The sequence below is a fragment of the Echinops telfairi genome, unplaced genomic scaffold, assembly GCF_000313985.2.
Source record: "Echinops telfairi isolate 266 unplaced genomic scaffold, ASM31398v2 ScPeMD7_7424;HRSCAF=8462, whole genome shotgun sequence".
Taxonomy (NCBI): Eukaryota; Metazoa; Chordata; class Mammalia; order Afrosoricida; family Tenrecidae; genus Echinops; species Echinops telfairi.
Window position 1 is genome coordinate 76071070 of NW_022111324.1, and position 16569 is coordinate 76087638.

The following is a 16569-nucleotide window of genomic DNA, read 5'->3' on the forward strand; positions in this document are numbered from 1 at the left end:
GCCACATTTGCTTATGCACCCATTTTTCTTCAGTGATCCGTTCGACACCCCGTGATCACACAGGCTGATATGTTGTTCCATGTGGGCTTTGTTTGGACTCATATAATATTTTTCTTTTTATGATTGGCTAATTTCACTTAGCATTATGCTAATTTCACATAGCCTAATGTTCTCGAGGCCCATCCATTTCATGAGGAATTGTGGTACTGCTAGTGTTTTTCAGTGATACATAGTATTCCATTGTGTGCATGCACCAGTTTCTTTATCAATTCTTCTTTGAATGGGCATTTAGATGGTTTCCAACATCTTACTATTGTGAACAATGTTACAGTGAACTTGGGTCTGCCTCTGTCTGTGGGAGTTATGACTCTGACTTCTTTAGGATTATACACCCAAGAGAGGGATTGCTTGGTTACATGCAATTTCTATTTCAGTTGTTTGAGGCGGTGTCATGTTGCTTTTGACAGTGGTTGTATATATTTACAGTCCTACCAGCAGTAGATAAGGGTTATAATCTCTCTGCAGCCTCTCCAACATTTGTTATTTTCTGTTTTGGTACTTGTCTGTTATTGTCAGTGAGAGGATAGGTGGGAGAGGTGGGAAAAGAAGCAGATAAGACACCCAACCACACTCTCCCACATTCCTTCTCTCTGTAAGGATCCCAGTCCATGCGTGTGCCTGGCCAGTGGGGACCAATGCATGGAATTACGCAGGGACAGTGACCAGGCCACCAGTGGGCTGGAGGAAAGAAGAACACCTTTATCTCACCTAGGTCAGAAATGCCCAAAGATCATTTTTACCCTTGTTCCATCCAATAGTTTATCATTTACCACAGGCTTGATCCTATTCAGAACTGTTGTTCATCCTCAGTCTCATAGTAGGCTTGCATTCATTTAATTTCCCAAACACTAAATGCCCTCTATGAAATGCAGATTTCTTCCTTGTGAGGAGGTTAGGTTCAAAAGTACAGAAAACCAGTCTGTTTGAAATGAAAAAGAAAAGAAATTATAGAAGAAGATGGTGCTCTTAGGAGAGTGAGAGGTAGCAAAGAGGAATGGCAAACTCTGGTAGGGCAATATGCCTCTACCAGGCGGTCATTAGCTCAAAGTGGCGACTCTTCCTAAACTGTTGTCCCGTGAGTTCAAAAAACAGTGAGTTCAGTGACAGCGAATGGAAACCCTCCATCTGTCGGTAGCAGGGCAGTGTTTAGAGTTCCTTCAACTAGGCTTCTCCGTGGTCATCTTAATTTACTCTCAAGCTAACCACTCAACAAATATTCAAGCATTTCTGAGCACCTAGTGTGTATTAGGGCCAACGGTGGTTTAATGGTAGAAATCTTGCCTTCCACGCAGCAGATCTGAGCGTGCTTTTTGGCCAATGCATCTCTTATGCAGTCAGGACTCATCTGCCAGGGGAGGCTTGCGTGTTGCTATGATGTGGAACAGGTTTCAGCGGAGCTTCCAATAAGACAAACTAGAAAGAAAGGCCTGAGGCCGAGGCGCGATTCAGCCGGTTCTCGATGAGTCGGCAGAATTGCTATCTAATTTTCGGTTGAGTTTGGCAAGCCGGTTGTTAAAATGGCACTTGTAATCAGGGTACTATCTAAGGGGGGCGACTGGGCAGCCACCCAATGTGGAAACCACAAATTTACATTCCTAATTCTTTTAAAATGTTCATCTGCACAACAGGGTACTCCAAATGCCCAGTTTAATGTTCATCTCATTCATAGGTATGAAAAATTAAATGGAATTCTGCTTGTAATACTTACTTATTAATTTAATAAACTCATTATACTTTTGATGAAATGCTACATTTTTATTCCCTTGGATTTGCTACTTCAGTACACAAATATATAATGTAAACAGAAAAAGTGTTGAAAAAACAGAGGGTGACATGCTGTCACTCGTTTCAGCTTTGTGTTATGCCCCAAATTCCATGGAATGTTATGAGTGAGTAATGCAATTCCCGAAATGTTCAAAGAGCTAAAAGTATTTTCAGAGCGATTGCTGTAAGTTCAGCAGAAGCAGAAAAGGGTTTTTCAGAGACGAACATACTATATTGAGAACTGGCCTGTTTCCAATATACCAAACACAATGACTATTGTCTATTGGCCTTCCTCTAAAAGAGTGGGATCTTACTCCTACAGTGAAAAGATGGTTAAGGATAAACCACATGGCTGATGATGCTCAGATAAAGGCAAATAATACTGCAAGGGAGGACACCAATCAAGAAGCAATATGGAAATATTTTAATAATTATTTTATTTTGGGGGGTCAGGTATTATTTAATATTTTTCTCATTAATATTTTAAAAAATGCCTTCCTATAACATAGTCCAGTTTTGTGTAACTCTTTTATTGTTCTTTTTAAAGTATTAACTGTATGAAATAATAAACTACCTTTCAAAATATCATTTTTATACTTAAAACAGTCAGAAGGGCAGTGAATTGGTTGTTAAATTGTTTGAATCCCACCACTGGCCTGATGATCTATTCTGAAAATCAGCCAATTCCACAGGAGATGTAGTCATTTACTTAATATGGTCCTCCTAGGTATATTCCCTTATATTATGTATTATAAATTCTAAATAGTGGCATAATGGTGATGAGCTGGACTGCAATCCGAATGGTCAGTAGTTCAAAACCACCAGATGCTCCTCAGGAGAAAGACAGGACTTTCCACTTCCATAAAGAGTTACAGTATCAAAACCCACAGGGACAGTTCTACCCTGTCCTGCAGGGTCACCATGAGGCGGTGTCACCTCTATGGCAATGAGTGGTTTTGCATGGTTATAATACCATTTTGGAGGGAGTTCCCAGCTATGCTGATGGACAGGATTACAGTGGGATGTGTTCTGAGTATTCGCTTTACTAGAGGGTGTGACTTTGTTTCCTTGGAGGTAGGGTTGACTGAAAGACAACCACATCTCCATCAAAGCCATTCTTTTGTACAGAAAAGCCATCTCAGGATCAGAGAGGAGAATCCCAGGACCATTGGAAGAGTCACTAATGGAGCATGTTTGGGAACTCCTGTCTGCAGGGTGAGGCCCATGATAGAAAATAGAAGCAGTGCTGAGACCACGAGACTGTGAGGCAGAGCAGCCCACAGAGTCAGAGGCAAAGGGATTATGGGCAGAGAGACTGAGAACTGGAGAGAGACTTGGCTGCTGGCTAAGGAGAGATGTGGACCAATCGTATACTTACTCTTTACTGACCTTGACTATGGTAACATGTTAACATCTTTAATAAACCCCTTTACTGGTGAGTATTGCCTGTGAGGTTTGTGTGGCCACTGAGACAGATTATCCAGCAGAACAACAGAGTGTCTTGGGAGCAACGATTGGTATCAGACTAGGGTAAAAGAAGGATGGAAGGTGGAGGCAATTGGGTAGAGTTGATTTCTCCTGCTCTCTTGTTTAGCCAGAGGTGGTCAGATGTGGCCTCAACACCTTTTTCACAACCGGTCATGGGGATGAAGCAGAATGAGGTAGAAACGCCTATTGTACCTTACACTGCTGTGAAATGGGTAGCAATGACGATAGCGAACAACAATACATTACCACCAGCAGCCTGAGACAGTCAGAGGCAGTCACTGTATTAGGTTGCTTCTGCTGCTGGTTTGTTCTGTCACGTTGGTTTCTACCCACAAGGACCCTCTGTGCAACAGAACAAAACACTGCCCCGTCCTGTGCCATCCTCACCATTGACATTATGTCGAGCCCATCGTTGCAGCCACTGTGTCAGCCCGCGTCTTTGGGTCTTCCTTTTTTTCTGTGGCCTTCTACCGTGCCAAGTGTGATGCCCTCTTGCAGGGCTGGCCTCTCCCGACCAGCTGTACAAAGTACTAACTGCCACTATGCAAAATCGATCTGTTTCCTGATGATTGCACCACTTCTTTGGGAGGACAGGAGAGGAGAACCGTGCTACTCTCATTATGAAACTTTAGGAAACTTGCCCCTCAGCCAAAAAATGATGCCTTTCTCCAGGGAATGGTGTCTCCTGATGACAAATATGTAAGATGAACCTTTGCCACCGCAGCCTGGGAGGAGCACTGTGCGCACTTCTTCTAAGAAAGGTCGGGTGTCCTCTTAGCAGTCCACGGGGCTTTTCATGGTCTGCTCCAGCACAACTTAAATGCATCGATTCCTCTGCAGTCTTCCGTGTCCAGCGTGCAGCTTTCACACGCATGTGAGGCAACTGCAAACGCCATGGCTCCAAGAGACAGCCTTGCTTGTCACTACTCCAAAGCGGTCTTGAGCAGCCGATTGACCTAACGAAATGCATCTTTTTGGTAATCTCTTAATGTTCCTACTAAGTTCTGTAACCATGAGCATTGCGCTTCTTGTGCATTCAGGGGGGCTAGTGCATTAGATGATCAAACCCAGTAGAGAAGGAGAGTGCGGTGGGTGGGAAGGCTTATATCAGAACATGGTAAGAAGGTTGGAGGGTGGATCTCCCTTTCATGCTTTCTGTGCCATTGGTAACAGAGGGATTCTCCAGCCTCCATCACCTCCATGTCCCAGAGGCAACGAACGTTGCAGACTTCAGGTTTTGGCTACATCAACATTCTACTTCCAGATTCTCGTTTCTATTTTAGTTATATGATATAATGATTCAAAACATGTTTGTCTTATTTCATGTGATTCTCATACTGTTCATAGCGGGGAACACTCATAAATCTGCATTTAGCTGATAGATGGACTGAGAGTGGACTGCCTGAGGGTTCTCCCAAGCTTTGGGTGTGGTGGCTGGATCTCAAGGAGATGAAAGTGAAATCAGTAAGATTTCTTAATGCCTGGGCTCCCAGCCTATTACTAATGCCATATTCTGGTCAAAACAAACAAAACCAGCCCAGATTCAAGAGGGGAGGCAATAGAATAGCAGACACATGAAAGAACAGGAAGAATTGCTAGTAGCTGGCTTTAGAAATAATCTACTATGGCAGGCATGGCCTAATAGTGAAAATAAGAGATAGTTGAAGCTGTCTGTTTGTAATACTAGATAAAACCAGGATAGGGGACGGAGGCTTCATCTGACCTCAGGATGATTTCCAACCTTCTTACCATGTTCTGATATAAGATCCACGTTGTACGATAACAGACTATTTAGCAACACCATTGTTTGAGGTCATGTAGAAAATACAATGAATGAACTTGCAGATTCACCAGAACACCAACATTTTAGTAGCACATGATAAGGCTCTTAAAAAGTGAATTAAATAAAGAATTATTTAATTTCCATAAAGAACTTAGAGAAAACAGAGTCAAGGACAATTTCTCAATTCATCAAACTATTTTCAAAATAGGAAATGGTCTCAGGGTAAAGAATAAGTCAAGTCTGAGATTGCAAAACACATGTTAAGCTCTCTGAAAGAATTAAAATGGTAATTCCTATACCACCTCAGATAGACAAAATGGCTCCTAGTATGTGAAGACTTGTGTTTCCCATTGCCTTGAGTCAAGAGTTGTGTCTTCTCTTACCCCGAGTCACAGTTTAAAACAGAAAAAAATTTCTATAAGATATCTGTAGGTATGACTTCTTATTAACAGAATGGATTATAATTTGATAACATAGAAAGTCTATCAAGCTTTTAATGTGTTATACTGTTGGGACTAGAAAGTGACAGCGATGGTTTCAAAGGAAGAGATATCTAGAAGACCTCATCTTACGACTGACAGGCCACTGGCAAAAAAATAAGCCAGAAGATAACACATGCCATTTCTTATAAACAAGGAAGAAAAATGCAGAGGTCAAGCCAAGAGCCTCTGAGAACCATAGATTAGGAAACATGCCAACAGAGCAGATTTCAGTCTTATCTAGAAATAGTATCTAGTGCTGGTGAGATAGGCCTGGCTAGATTTCAGAATTGCTATGGACCAATAACTAATGCTTTCCTTCCTTTTGAATACAGTGGCTTTTCTATCCCTGTCAGATCATTGTACATGGGGAATGTGTGTGTGTGTGTGCATATATGGGATGGGGTCATGTAGTTCGTCTATTGAGTTCATAGGTCTCCAAATGAAGAGACTTGACATTAGAAGCCTTCTCAGATCAGATCTGATACAGAGGAAGAGTCCCTGGGCATTGACTCTTTGCTGTAATGAGATAAACGTTTTGGAGGATGATGCAAATGTGTTTGTATTTCACTTTTGGAAGACATATGGGTTATTATTTCCAGAGTGTGGATTGTGGTATATTATTTTCAAAGATGGTTGTTTACCGTTCTCATTCCTGTATAAACTATTGCTCTATTGCTGTGAGTTGGAATCCACTTGATGGCAATGGGGATCTTGAACTTGTGATTTACTTTGACTGATATAATGGAAGCAACATTTTGGTATTTCCAATCGCAAGCCTTCGAGAGACCTCACAGGTTCTGCTTGCTGTCTCGTAGGATCCAACTGACAGGTAAAGAGCTCAGGTGAGGCTACTGAATGAGGAAACTACATGCACTGAGAGAGATCTAACCAGTCCCCAGATAGTCCAGCTACCCCACCGAAATGCTAGAGATGTGGTAGAAACCATCTTGGATCCTCTAACATCTTGTAAATCACTCCAGTAAAACTCTAGATAAGTGTACTCTGCCAAACTTTACCTAGAATCAAGAATGTATGAACAATCAATATTTTTTAACCACTATGTTTTGGAAGAATGCATTATGTGGCGAGGGAGACCTGAAATACCAGCTCCACCATATAGGTGAAGAAATATATAAACAATGAACAAATCTATTAGATTCTTCTTTAATATGGCCTTGCTGTTATTTTGTTTGCTTGTTTTACCTGATTTCTGATATATTTTGATTTTAAAATAGTGAAACTTGAATAATTTTCAAAACATCAATGAAGTAATGATTATAGGCTCAATGCCAACATATTTTCTATACAAAGAGACAAACATTTTTTACCCTCGATGCAAATGAGGCATTTCACTCTAAAGCAATGGTCCTAAGTTTGGCTTAAGCCTGAATTATCAGTTGCAAGCTACAGTGGGGCAACTGATAGGGTGCAACTGCCATAAAGACAAAGCACACTGAAGAAAAAGCCAGGGGACAGTGGTCTCATATTCAGAACCTTTCGCTCAGTAATCATTTAGGTCATTTACCCAGTTTTCTAGAATCTTTCTGTAATTAGCACATTTCTCTTTCCTATTCATCCAAATATGACAGAGCCAAGAATATATACTGATGAGTGTGGTTCCACTATATTACAAAGTTGGCTTTATAGCCTAAAGGAAAATTATAAAACCCAACTTGCCAAACAAATGCCTCAGCCAGCAGTTATAGAATTACAACTGTACCCATACAAGTTGTACACAGTACAGTGCTGGGTTTACCGTGGACAGAGACTCTGATGTGACTGGCAGCCCCTGGAATTGTGCAACACAGCAACACTGTGCCATGAGCCTATTGTATGGAAAGATGAAACATGATTTTGTTCTTGAAACCTGCCATTCTAGTAGGACATGAGCAACACATGAACCCCAACAGCACATGGACATAAGTCAAATGATGGACATGCAATTTGGGCTAAGGGTAGACAAAAGAAAAAGAGACTGAGGAGTGGAAGATAAGAATACATAAGTAAGACCATCACACACACACACACATATATAATGCAGCTTACCTGGCATGCTGATGGATGAGTGTGGTTGAGATCCCAATGGGAGGACACTATGTCAACAGATTTTTTTGCCATGTTGAGTAAATTCATCCAGCCTTGGAAAAGTGATAAGTGAAATGGTGCATTTTCTGAATAGTTAAGGCCTTCAGGAATATTTTCCACCAGGGCAATTCTTAGAAAAGATTTTGAAAAACAGACAAACAAAATCTAGTCAACTTTGAAGCCACAAATCTTTATAAATGCATAAAAGATATGTGAATACAATATTGTCTTCTTTTTTCTACAACTAACCTTCATATTTTAGGAAATTTGGTATTTATACCTAATACCTACTTTCAAACTAGCCTTTAAGGAAAAAAAATCAGAACCTCATACATAAGCATCTTCTTCTGGTACTGTTTCTCTTCTGCAAAGTTCCACAGAGCCCTGGTGGTGAGCAGATTACTGGTGGGGCTTCTAACCCCAAGATTAGCGGTTTGAACCTACCACGCACTCTTAGGGCGAAAGATGAGGCTTTCTGTTCCTGTAAAGATTTATGGCCTTGGAAACCCATGGAGAAGTTCTACTCTGTCTTACAGGGTTGCTGTGAACCAGAACTGACTTGATGGCAGAGAGTTTTATTTTTTATATTTAAATTCCTACTGTAACACAATTCTTTCATAAAGTATTACTTCTATAAGCTAGGTGAGACACAAATTAAGTTTTGCCTATTTCCATTTCCCAGAACAACGCTGAACCTACATTAGAACTCAATAAATGCTATTCTTATTGCTTAACAGTTCTAGGGATGCTTTCTAGTATAAGGTATAAATCAATGCGGAGAAGCAAGTTATAAGGACATGCCTGTTGCATGCATATTAAACTCTGAGAGGAGGAGCATGTGAAATAAGAGTAAGAATCAAGCAGTAAATAAACTATACTCAGTAATATTCTCATACATTTGTTTTCATATAATACAGTTTGTACAATGACAAGTTCCAGGCTCTGACTGGCTCTCCTTGGTGTTGCCGCTAAGACTGCTGCATTCACTGCTAAGTTAACCAGGCGAAAAAATACCATGCTTTAAAGAATTAGCTTTATTGGCATATAAATCACATCATCCAAGTTAATCATTCAGTTACATTAAGAAGAGTTGTACAATCATCACCACAATCAACTTCAGAACACTTTCTTCTCGTACTTGCTGTTAGCTCCCAGTTGTCCCTACGTTTCTCTTGCCATGCCCCTCAGTATTTAGTGATCCACTTACTTTCTCTGTAGATGTACCTATCCTCTTCACATACAGAAAATCACACAAAACATAAACAGGAGGCAAAAAACCACCCCAACGATGACAAAACAAAACAGAGAAAAACCCAATCGAAAAGAAAATAGAAAATATTAAGAATGTAAATAATTTTAAAATGGGTCAAAAGGGAGATCAAATGATAAGGTGCTACATTTTAACCTAACTACATGTGCCATAATTGACTTCACTATGCTTTCTCTGCGAGCAAGGCTGGGCACGCCCTGGACTGTGGTCAGGGGGCGGAGTCTTGCTCCCTGTGGGGACTCTGCAAATGGATTCTGGGCTTCCACTGTCACTTCCTCGACAGTGTTTTAAAATTTTATACTTTTGGTTGAATTAATGACATTAGCAATGGAATTACTTCATGCCCCAGGGAGATGATAATGTTCTCTATCATAAAATGATAATGATGAATAGATCTATAAAGTGAACCAGAGCATATATAGACCATAGATATATGAATGGATTTTAGGCTCACACCTTATTCTAGCCCCAGTCTAAGAACAATTAGCTCTTATGACATGGCCCTGCTTGATTCTTGACCTCTTGAAGAGATCACTGAAAATATGGGTGCTATAGCAAAGTGTGGGGAAGAAACCACATAGTGCCCAGTTATCAGAAAGAATAGTGCGTGGGGTCTTAAGGGTTTGTCTTCAAACAAGCAGCCAGCTAAGTAAGGTATCAACTAAGTCCACATGGGAGAAGCATACCAGCCTGTGTGATCTAAGAATTGTAAATAAGAAAATCCAAACTCAAAGCAGTGAATTGTATGAGTTTAAACCCTGAACACCTGGCTCTCAAAATAATAAAGCAGTGAACATTTTTTTTTCGAGTTAAAAAGATATATAATCTTTTCCAATTTCTGAAACCCTACACTCTTATGAAGATACCAGTAATAGCTTCCAGAGCAGGGATGTTTTATTCAGTTGTACACCTACTGGCTGGTCTAGAATTAAAACTCCAAGCCCAATCCCATTGAGGCAGTTCTGACTCATACCAAACCTATCTTCTCCACAGGGTTTTCAAGACTGTAATCTTTATGGATCAAAGCCTGACATATCTTCTACAAGGCAGCGGGCAGGTTTGAACCTCTGATCTTTCACTTAGCAATTGAGTACTTAACCACTGCACCACCAGGGCTCTAAGTATACACACGCACACACGCACACATGCATGCGCACACAAAACCCCCAAACAAAACAAAGATCCCCCCACCCCCAACACATAACAAACCAACTGCTTGCCTTTAAATCCATTCTCCCTCAAAGAGACCCTACAGGATAGTGAAAATTGCTCCATAAATAAAGTTTCCAAGGCTATACATCTTTAAGGGGGCAAATAGCTTTATCTTTCTCCTTCTGAAGCAGCTTGTGTTTGAACCACCATTTAGTAGCCCAATGCTCACCCCACTACATCACCCAAACACAAACTAAGCTGAACCCACTGCCACTGAGTCAATTCTGACTCACAGCACCCTGCACAGGGTCTCAGAAGCAGTGAGCCTTTCCTGGAGCAGACACTGAGTGGCTTGAGGCTAGAGATCCAAGGCTTACTGACAGCGCTATCAGGGCTTCTTTTCTTAATATATAGTTAGGGCTTAATAAATATTTATTGAACGAATTCACCTTTCAACATAAAATCCAGCATTTCTCGATGAACTGTAAACTACTGCTCTTAGTGAATTTTGTTCCTTTTTGTCAGTTTAGACGCAAACACAGTAATGCTAGTCAAATGTTCTTATTTTTTGGATCTATCTACAATATCCTAGTGGACTTTGGTGAGTCCCTCACAGGGATTCACAATTTGGGCATTTGGTTACATCCCACCACCCACAATCTTATTTGAGCTTTGTTGAGCCCCATGCTAAGTATACCTGAAACAAATGTCCATAAAGCAACACAGACATGACTATGACACATCTCCCTACTGCTCAGGAATGTACAATCCAGGGGAAGCATTTCTAGGATATGATGAAATGCATCACCTCAAGTAACACTGGAACATGGGCAGGAAAGGGAAATTCATTCTCGTTGGAGGCAGCTGGAATTGGAGAAAGTGAGACTTAATAGGAGTCTTCCAAGTTAGAAATCGTATGCATAAACTGGGAGACCAAGATATTCTAGGAACAGAGAGGCGCTTTAAAGAGTTGTGGAGTTAGGTGAAAAGGCTGTAGGATAGAATAGTGTATTTGGATATTTGGGACTTGAGGAGACAAGGAGTGAGAGAAGTATGGGTCCTGGGGACAGGCTTGTGATGACAGGGAAGATTGGCAGGCAGTAGGAACCAGACTGTTAGGGTTGCGATGGAAAAGAGGGGCGTGGACCTAATTGTGATGATCTGAGTGCAGTAAAGTGTGTTTTAAGGGTAGAACCAGATAGCACAGCTGTATCTGTAGCAGGACAGAGAAAAGAGCCATTGTCATGGGCCGTGGGGTTGATTCAGTGACTCCATCGCATACAACAGCACTGCTCTTGAGGGTTTCCTCGGCTGAAATCTTTACAGAAGACACACAAGTCGCTTCCCTCCGAGCAGGGCTGCTGGTTGGTTCCAACCATTGACCTTTTGGTTAGCAACTGAGCACTGAGCCACTGGGACACCAGGGCTCCTTAAAGGAAAACCGGTTACAAGTTATTCTGTCAATGGAGACGCCATTTCAATAGCTCAGGAAAGAAAAACAGGGAGTCTGAATTCGGTTAATGGGACTAAAAGGAAGCAGACATGTAATGGAGATTTTAGAAATGAAATCTTAAAGAGTTAAAGTGTTCGGTGGCTATTAAGGCAATGCTGCGATTTTATTGCTGGCCATCCTCTTCTTTTAGCTGCATGACTAGAATCACCCCCAACTGTCTGTTTACATGGATCTTCACCCATTACAAGCCATTTTCTAGATTGCACCTACATCTAAGTTAACACAAAACAAAACAAAATCCCCCAAAGCCCAAGCACTGTCTGTGCCTACATAAAACTTCCTGTTTTCTCCTGGAACTTCCTGTTCAAGGTGGACCTTCTTTGATAGACTGTAGGGTGTCTGTATAAAGGCAGGGACCTACTCCACTGGTTCGGCATCATGTTGCCAGCACCTAACTTAGTGCTTAGCACGCAGCGAGTGTCCAAAGGATCTCTGTGGAGTGTGCTGAAATCTGAACGACTGAGAAGATGATGGGCACATTCAAACTGATAAGAAACTTGGGAAATGAAGTAAATCGGGAATTAGGAGATATTATCAAGGAAGAAAAATAATCCAGCGAAAATCAGGCCAAGACTGATGCGAGGAAAAGCCTATACTTTTCTGTTTAAAAGTATGAAATAGAGGAGAAGATTCCAAAGGAGTGTTTAGAAGGGCAGAGAACCCTTAAAAGGGCTGGAGAGTTTGGGGAGCCATGCGGGAAAGTGCTTAAAAGGTGGGGAGACAGGGTATGTTATCTACCTGTAAACCCTGAAGGCGCTGCCACCGAGGCTGAAGCAGCACATTGTAACTCGAGTCTCACTTAAGTCCAATGAGCTACGTAAACACGTGACTAGCATGAATAAATGGCCCCAGACAATGCAGTTTCAGCCTCTCCTCAGCCAATGCATGTACTTTCAAACTGCAAAGGAGGAAGCCATAGGTCTTTTATTGGCCAAAACACCATGGTTAAGTTTAACTCGGTTCTTGCCGAATGAGTCTGTGCTTTTTATTCAATTGCCTGTCTAAAAATCCACATTTGTTCCCCAAAAAGCTCTTGTCTGCATATGTCAAAGGATAGGAGCCACAAACCGAGAAGGCAATTTCCATCCCTGGTGAAATTAGCATGTGAAGGATAGAGACTCCAAGGAAGGATCTCATGACACAGCAGTCTTTGTAAAGAGGGGGCCTAAGAACTGTTGCTTCATGGTAAAGACGTAATGAGAATTGCTTGAAAGGCTCTTGAAGCCAACTGTATCTGAATTTTCCCAAACCACTTAAAAAGTGTTCATCAGCAAGCTGTTTTGAGGAAATCAGATGAAGCTAACAAGGCGAATCTTCACACACGCCTAAGACATCTGGCTAAAGCAGGGTAAACTCCCACCAGATGTTTTAAGAGCCCACCTGACATCCCCAAGAATCAGCTCCTGAAATCAATCACTGTAACTCTTTACATGCAATCATCCAACAGAGAAGCCTGTTCCCAACCCTAACCCCTTCTACCTGTGACCTCAAGGAAAAGCTAACTAAATGACTGTATCATGATTTCTTTGTTATACAAACTATATGTCTATCTGTGTGAGAAAACTTGTCTCATTTGGGGTAGACTGGTGTCCTCATCCATCTAGATAAAATAATTGTCCCTTCTTCTGAATAAATTCTCTTAAATTCAATTTTTAGGACCAAATGGATCTTTCTCTAAAACAAAACTATCATGCAAGAAATAATCCTGCCAACAAAACTAAAACACAATGTCTGCTACAAACAGAACGGGCCGCTTTCAATTTTACTTCCACATTAAAGACCTGCTGAGAAACCTCCATTTCTTTCCCTTTCTGCGTCTTTTTCTTTTTGTTCTCTGCTTTTCTTGTGCCTTTTCTCGGTTTCTCATATATTTCCCTCCCTTTTTTCTTTCTTCTTTCTCTTAATTTATTCTTTACCACCACTGCTCTTGTTTTCTCTCCCTCCACTATGCTTTTATTGTGTTCCATTGTTTCTGTTCCCATGTTCTTAGTTCCCTTCCTTTTTAGTTATTAACCGTATCTTATTGTTGCTTTAAAAATTATTTTCTTTTAAAATGTTCATTCTTTTCCCTTGGATGAGGAGAGCAGCAATGCCCACCAACATCCAGCACAGCTTCACCCACTAGATGAAGGGCACTGCCTGCTCTGGTCATAACGAATCAGGGATGGACAGTGATCAGCGCTAGCCAACTCAGTCTTCAACTCACTGCATCAGAGTAACAGATGGCTATGCACACCCCTCATTCTCTGCAAAATCCTCCTGGAGACAAGTGGTGAACGCCACAGAACACACCAACATGCAATCACCAACTGCATACACATGCAGCGACAGCGCACCGTCTCAGAGCCACCCGCTTCAGTTCATGCGATGGAACTACAGCATGGAGTGGCTCAGACAAGGGACCAACATACGGAGACAGAGAACTGCCTCAAGCCCTGGACCTCACCTGAAAGGAACTCAACAGAACGATATTTAGGCACTCTCAATGAATGAAAGATCGAGAAAGTTGTAGATGAAATCTAGGAAAACACAGGAACATTTTTTTTAAAAGAATTCAGGAAAACACGCCAAGAACAAACTGACAAAACCATGTAAAATTAGAAACCACACAAAACAGCAAACACAAACCCAGAAGATGGATACTAGAATGTCAGCAGCAGATAATGCAGTGAGAGGGCAAAGTAGAAGAACTGGGTTAACAGAAGACCAAATTCCTGAGATGGAAAGTAAATCTCCCAAGACTAATTTGTCCCTCATATATGACAGCAAAATTAGAACATTAGCAGATAAGCCAAAATATTGGAGTTTGTAAAAACATGATCAAGCTCACAAGAAATGCTAAAGGGAATTCTTTGGATTGAGAACCAAAAAACAAACAAACAAACAAACAAAACACTAGACAACAACCTGAGATTAACCTACAAGACAACACCCTCCAGAACTCAAGGCATATATAGAAGTACCCAAATGAAAAAACCCTACAAGACTGCATATGGGAAACCAGAGATACCAATTAGTAAACAAGGCCAAGAGCAAAGTAAAGAATGCAAATAAAAAATTGTTACAAAACTTCCAGATGGAGAGGAAGGCAAGTGGATTTCAAGATAGAACAGAATGCTTTAAGCTGTGAAGAAATCAATAAATTACATGGCAACCTCAAAAATAATAAACTTGCTCATAAGATAAAAAGGAAAATCATAAATATTGACTACCCACTAAAACAACAACAAAGAAAATGACAGAAAACCTACAAATAAAATGAGCTCAGTACAAAACAAAGTATGTGCAATAAAGAATCACTAACACCGTTAGAAAGCAAAAGGAGAGAAATATATTCATAACTATTAATAATTACAGAGCGTGAAAGTAGATTAAATGCAGCAGACAAGAGGCAGAGAGGAACAGAATGGCTAAGAACGCAGGGCACATCAACATGCTTCCTCTAAGAGATCCATCAAAGGCAAACATTGATTAAAAATCAAAGCATGAAAGAAAAACATATCAAAAATAAACTGGGGTGGCAATACTCATTTCTGAAAAAAATAAACTTTCAGGCAAAAAAACAACCCAACAACCAGAAAACTAGACAAAGAAAGACAATATATAATGATGAAGGTTTCAGTTGAACAAGAGGATATAAATATCTATGAGCCCAATGAAAGAACCTCAAAATAAATAAACCAAATTATAATAGCACTGAAAAGAGGAATAGGTAACTCTACAATAATAGTAGGAGAGTTTAATATACCATTTTCAGTGACGGATAGACCAGCCAGAAAGAAACTCAGCAAAGGCATACAAGATTCATGGAACACAGCGAACAGTTTGATCTCCCACGTGCTGAACACACCAGGCAATAATAAGAGCGCATACTTTCCTTTCCAACACACATGGAGCCGTCTGCAGAGTAGAACATATGTTAGGCACAAAGCAAATTCAATACATTTAAGAACATTGAGCAATACAAAGCATTTTCTCAGATCATGAGGCCCCAAATTACAAATCAATAATAGGGAAAAAATCAAATGCATTGAATTAATGACCCTGTTGCAAACTACTGGGTAACAGAAAAAATGAAAAGAAAAACTCCCCTTGATGAAACTAGAATGAAAATAAAGCAAAGCAAGACCTGTGAGACATAATGACTATGTTCACCTTCCTTGTTGCACCTAGGGGAGGTAAAAACCCTGAATCTAGTAAAACTTTGCTTATGTGGAAACTGTGCCTCCCCTGATCATTCTGGGGCAGTAGAAGGCAAGAAGCCCCTTTGGTAGAGTTAGGCTGGGGACAGTGTGGCCCCCAGCAACAATCTCAAATTGGGGCATGCTGTCGGGAAAGACCAATCTCTGGAAAAGGACATCGTGCTTGGTAAAGTCGAAAGGCAAAAAACCAATCAGCCCCCAGTGAGATGAACTGACAAAGTGGCTGCAACAACGGGCTAACGATCCCTGTGAGGGTGGCAAAGGCAGGGCAGCGTTTCATTCTGTTGTACGTAGGTCTGCTCAGTCAGCCTCACTTGCTGCCGCTTACTAACATCCACAAATCATTACCAGAGCAGGAGGCTCCATAGAGGTGAATATCCAAACAAAATCGACAATACCTCTCATAAACTACTGAAAAATAAGGTTGACACGTTTGCTACCTTTAAAAGTTTTTTGTTTGTTTGCGAGCAGAAAAACAAAACAAAACACACAACCCTGCTATATTTTCACACTAGATTTTGGTGTTATTACAGAGAAATGTTCAAGGGTAAGAGGCTTTGGAGGAGGATAGACTTAGCTTAGTTCTGCCACCTAACCTCTTGGTTGTTGTATCCTGATCAAAGTTTGAAGATACTTTTATAAGAAACACTAACATAAAGCCCATTGCCACCAAGGCAGTTTTGACTCCTAGCCGCCTGTATTCACTGCCATCGAGCCAATGCGGACTAGGTTTCCCACCCCTGTGGTGTTCTGAGACTCCAATCCTTTAC

At 40.9% G+C, this 16569-nt stretch overlaps 1 protein-coding gene across 4 annotated transcripts in view; it reads right to left on the reverse strand.

Annotated features, from left to right (window-relative positions):
• Positions 1-16569, reverse strand: part of PLD5 (phospholipase D family member 5) — a 457190-nt gene that overhangs the window by 215037 nt on the left and 225584 nt on the right. For 3 of the 4 annotated variants that reach the window (XM_004699951.3, XM_045298282.1, XM_045298283.1), the window contains one exon: positions 7624-7792. The exons of the other annotated variant lie outside the window; for it this stretch is intronic. In XM_004699951.3, coding sequence (XP_004700008.1) covers positions 7624-7792 — 169 coding nt within the window. The remainder of the gene's footprint in view (positions 1-7623; positions 7793-16569) is intronic. 4 annotated transcript variants of the gene reach the window in all.